This window comes from Zerene cesonia, unplaced genomic scaffold, assembly GCF_012273895.1.
Source record: "Zerene cesonia ecotype Mississippi unplaced genomic scaffold, Zerene_cesonia_1.1 Zces_u030, whole genome shotgun sequence".
Taxonomy (NCBI): Eukaryota; Metazoa; Arthropoda; class Insecta; order Lepidoptera; family Pieridae; genus Zerene; species Zerene cesonia.
The window spans coordinates 158-4,803 of record NW_024045160.1 but is presented as its reverse complement, the minus strand read 5'-3'; the positions used below and the strand labels follow the sequence as shown (position 1 = coordinate 4,803).

Below are 4,646 nucleotides of genomic sequence, written 5' to 3'. Positions count from 1 at the left end.
GACAACATAAACAGAAATAGAAAAAAAGAAAACAAAAAGAAAAAAAAAATTAAATATATATATAAGAATCATCTAGTGATTTAAATAAATTACGCATTTGTAGTTGTATTGTCAAACAATATATTATTGTAATTGAAATATACAATCTATAATTAATAAAAATGGATTCTAAGCCAGGACGCAAGCCAGCTGTTCCTAGAGATCAATTATTACAAACAATTGAACGGCACGCTAATGATTTGATCGTCGATAAATGTAAAATCGTTCACAAACGCCATGAAATATGGAAAGAAATATCCTCTGAATTAGAAAATAAAATTTTACCGGACACGTTATATTCGATTGTAACTAATGATAAATACGATGTACGGACAAAAATTACTCGCAATTTCAATCAAAGTCTAAATTCGACGTCTACTAGTGTAGAATGTGAAAATACAACGGCAGAAACATCGAACGAATTAGAAACTTTGAAAGATCAGGATCTCGGTGCCGATGGCCAGTACCATTTTACATTTAGCATGACTTCTGAAGAGCTCAATGATTTAATCACAACTGTGAACTATCCGAAACGCAAGGGTGATAATAAAACTTTAAAAAAATATATTTTCAAACCGTATCAATGGGAGACAGTCATTATCGACAAAATTTGGCATTCTACGCATCGGAAATGTGGCTTCAATTTTAAGAACCATTATATTACACACAATAAAATGTCAGGATCCATCAATGGTAAACTATAAAATTATAATTGTTTATTTGATATTTTTCACACAATTAAAACTAAAGTACTGAGAAAATAATTTAACGAGGAATGTTGATTTGTATAATTTAGAGATATTATTTTTCACTTTGTCGATAATATTTTTAAATATTATAATTATTAGATACAAGTTAAATATTTTTCATAATGTTACTATAGTTTTTTCTATTAAATTGTAATAAATATTTTATGATAATGAAAAATCTTTTTTTTTTCAGGAAATTGTGATTGTGGAAGCATTTTGCATTGTAAATTTCAAGTTTCAAACAATGAAGCAATTTTTACGTGCGATGCAACTCAGGGCAATGGAAAATGCAGTAAAATTTATTTACGTGGTTCACATAGAAAGCACGCCGCTGAAAAAATGAAAAGTTTAACAACGGATGAATACGAGGCTCAGTTTGCGAGGGACAAGTGTATGTATAAAAATGATCCGCAACCTCCACACTTGCCTAAAGCATCGGTTCTGCGGACAGCGAAATCCGAGCTGATTCGCTCTGAGTTTTATCATCCTGACCCAATAACTTCTTTGTCAATTATGCAAAACAGTATCTATCCGGGAACTATTCATTTTTTGTCTATTGTGCCGTTCACTGTTTTTTATTGGACGCATCACCAACGTGATGTATTTATCAAATACGCAGCTCATGAAAATAGCTACGTATTTATTGATGCCACTGGTGGTATCAGTCCAAAATTTACAAAACAAAACGGAGAAAAAACATCTCAGCTGTTATTGTATTTAATCGTTATCAATTATTCCGGACAACAATTTACGGTGGGTCAAATGATCTCCGAAGCACAAGACGCCACCGTAATCACTCATTTTTGGAATTAGTGGCTGAGTTACGGATTTCCTCAACCACGGGAAGTGGTAATGGATAGTAACGAAGCCCAATTGATAGCGACGATCACATCTTTCACCTCATACAAGACAATAACAGAGTATGCGAATGCTTGCCGTCAAAATGTGGTACCCAGTTGTTATATAAGGATCGACGTGGCTCATTTTATGCATTTGTATGCAAAATTATTGAGTACATCTGCGAAACTTGTCAAGACATTCTATTTGGCATGCTTAGGCAAATTGTTGTGTATGACAGACGAAAAAGAAATTTGGAACTATTTGAAGTTGATCATGACTGTAGCGTTAAGTGAACGAGCCGGTAAGCTTCCTTCAGGGCAAAACTCACCGTGCCAAACCGCAAAGGATATTTTGAGAGATTCTATAATAGGTATGATTCAATTCAAACAAACATTGATTAGAAGGTTTATTTATATTTAAAAAACTTTATTTATATTTAAAAAACTACATTGACTGTTGAAAAATGATTTCTTAGCATCGTAAAATTGAATGAATAGTTAATTAATTGATAGATATTTATTAACTGTTAAAAAAAAGTATTTTTTTCCAAAAAAAATATTTATTGAAGTTTTTACTAAAAATTATTTCGACTTAACAAATTGTTTTTCAAAAAAAGAATTTATTAACAATTCATCATTTTTTTTATCAGTTCAAAAGTTTCTGTTTAAATTATTTACTCAAAGTTTTGTAAGTAGATATATGTATACAATTTAAATTGACCTTTGATAATTTTTTTAGGCAACAATGAATCCTTCGATGACGCTGAAAACAACGAAAAATATGAATATGCTGATACCGTCGATGAAAATGATGAAAGCGACGATTGCACAGAGTGGTCAGAAGAAGGGAAAAAATTACATGATGATGTGCTTAGTACGCTAAATGACAATGGTCTTGAAGAAAATGCTCTTCATAATATATCTTTAGTAAAAAAGTTGTTAAGAGATATAAAGAGAATTCCTCTATGGTCCAGCATAAGTTACAATAAGTTTAAAACATCCGGACGAATACCAGCTTCCAGCGCTTCTGTTGAAGGAGAAATTGCACGCCTTAAACGAGGTATTTTTAAGAAGAAAAAAGGTCTCCGAGTCGATGCTGCTGTAGAAGAACACATAAAATATATCAATGGAAGAATATGTGTGATAGATGCTAATATCAACGACTTATTGTCCGAAAAAAATAAGGCTTGTGATGATGATAATAATGTTTGTATTGCTTGCAAAAATAGTCACTTTCCATCAGGGAACCATAGATGTATTAAATGCCGTAAACCAGTGCATACTTTGCCCGGATGTTCTCTCCCTGTTGATGGTGAGGAGGAAGGTTTCAGTGAGAAACGAACGTGCCGGAAGTGTGCTCAAACACCAAACCGTTCTCCAACTAACACTATGAAAGCTAAGGAAACCCAAGTCAACAACGAAAAAAATGAAAAATCTGTAATTGATGAACTTGATAACGATAACAGTGGCCATATTGATAATAATAACATTAATGATAGTGATGATGAAGATATTCCTGGCAATGGCAATATGAATGACAACGACGACGTTGATAATTACAATAGTGAAGATGATAATAATGGTAATGTCACTGTAAATTGCAATATTAATAGTAACACTGATAATTTTGTCAGTGACAGTATTGATAGTGATACTGAAGTATGTCAAAAATGCGTTCGTTGCAATAAAAATTTGACTAGTCAAGAATCACACTCTATCGATGATAGCAGTGAAAACGATGCTGGATATAAAGTGTGTTCAACATGTAGTTTGATAAGCGAACAATCAACAAAAGAAATGTTGGGAAAAAGAAAATTTGAAAATTGGAGAGGACAGGGTGAACCTGTGCCTGAGAAAAAATCACGCTCTTTGTATATCGGAGCAAAGTCTAAAAATATAGTAGAAATGCTTCAACATAAACGAGCTCATGGTTTGCCTATTTTAAAATGTGGCAATGCTGAAGATCTCCAAGCTGTAAAGATGGGCAAGCGGGTTATAAGCCTCTACAACACTTGCCCATTTGATAGTTTGTTTCAGTTGTTATTGGTTGCAGCGTGCGATTTCCCTACAATCAAAGATAAGGTAATCGATTTACATTTTCACTAGTACGAATGAAATAAAATCGAACATGCACGATCTTACATCACATTTCATTTCAATCTTTATTGTATTATCTGTTAGAGCTTTTAGGTTTTAAAGTTTTCAGCCTTTCGAAAATGAATATGTGAGAGTGTATGAATATATATATATATATATATATAATATATATATATATATATATATATATAAATAATTTCAGTTGATAAAGAACTATAAAAATACAAATCGATAATGAAAAAAGACTCAAATTATAAAATAGTTTATTGAACCATTCTTGTCATTATAAAAATTAAATGATAAAAATAAATGAATCAGAAAATTTTTAAATATTTAAAAATCTTATTTAAAACAGTAATAATAAATGACAATTGAGTTATTTGACATGTAAAAATATAGACATATGCGATTATAGGAAACAATAACAAATAAACATCTCTAATTATATACAAGCAATTTAAGAAATCTCTTAATTTAGACATCTCTCAATTGCGACATTTCCTAATTTAGAAACCTCTCAATTTAAAAATTTCTCAATAAATTTGCATTGGTATTATGTCTAGTAACCCTATTTAAGAAACTTAATTTTAAATTATTTCTTTAATAGAATAATTTATATTTTATAGAGTCATTTTTTAGAACTAAAATTGATAAGGAATTTAGATTTTTTCCCTTTAATTCTTAAAGAGAGTTAAATTTATTTTTATTTCTCTACTCCTATATTTTTAAATAATTATAAATATTTCTCTAGTCGTAACTGCTTAGAGGGATTTTTATTTTCTTAGTGGCAGTCAGATCCATTTTTCTTTTCCATTTAATTTCTATACTGATAACTTGTCTGATTACATAATTATTTATTTTATGGGATTTCTTTTTTCTGTGCTGATTAAAGTTGTTAATTTTTAAATTCATTATTTAGTGA

The 4,646-nt window shown here is 30.4% G+C and overlaps 1 protein-coding gene across 1 annotated transcript; it reads left to right on the top strand.

Annotated features, from left to right (window-relative positions):
• Window positions 1–161: 161 nt before the first annotated feature.
• LOC119839401 (protein PFC0760c-like) lies at window positions 162–3,709 on the top strand (the record flags this gene model as incomplete). Its single annotated transcript, XM_038365670.1, has 4 exons — window positions 162–579; window positions 982–1,179; window positions 1,867–1,929; window positions 2,367–3,709. Coding segments are annotated over exons 1-4 (2,022 nt in total), but the record flags the coding sequence as incomplete, so codon positions are not given.
• Window positions 3,710–4,646: the final 937 nt, after the last annotated feature.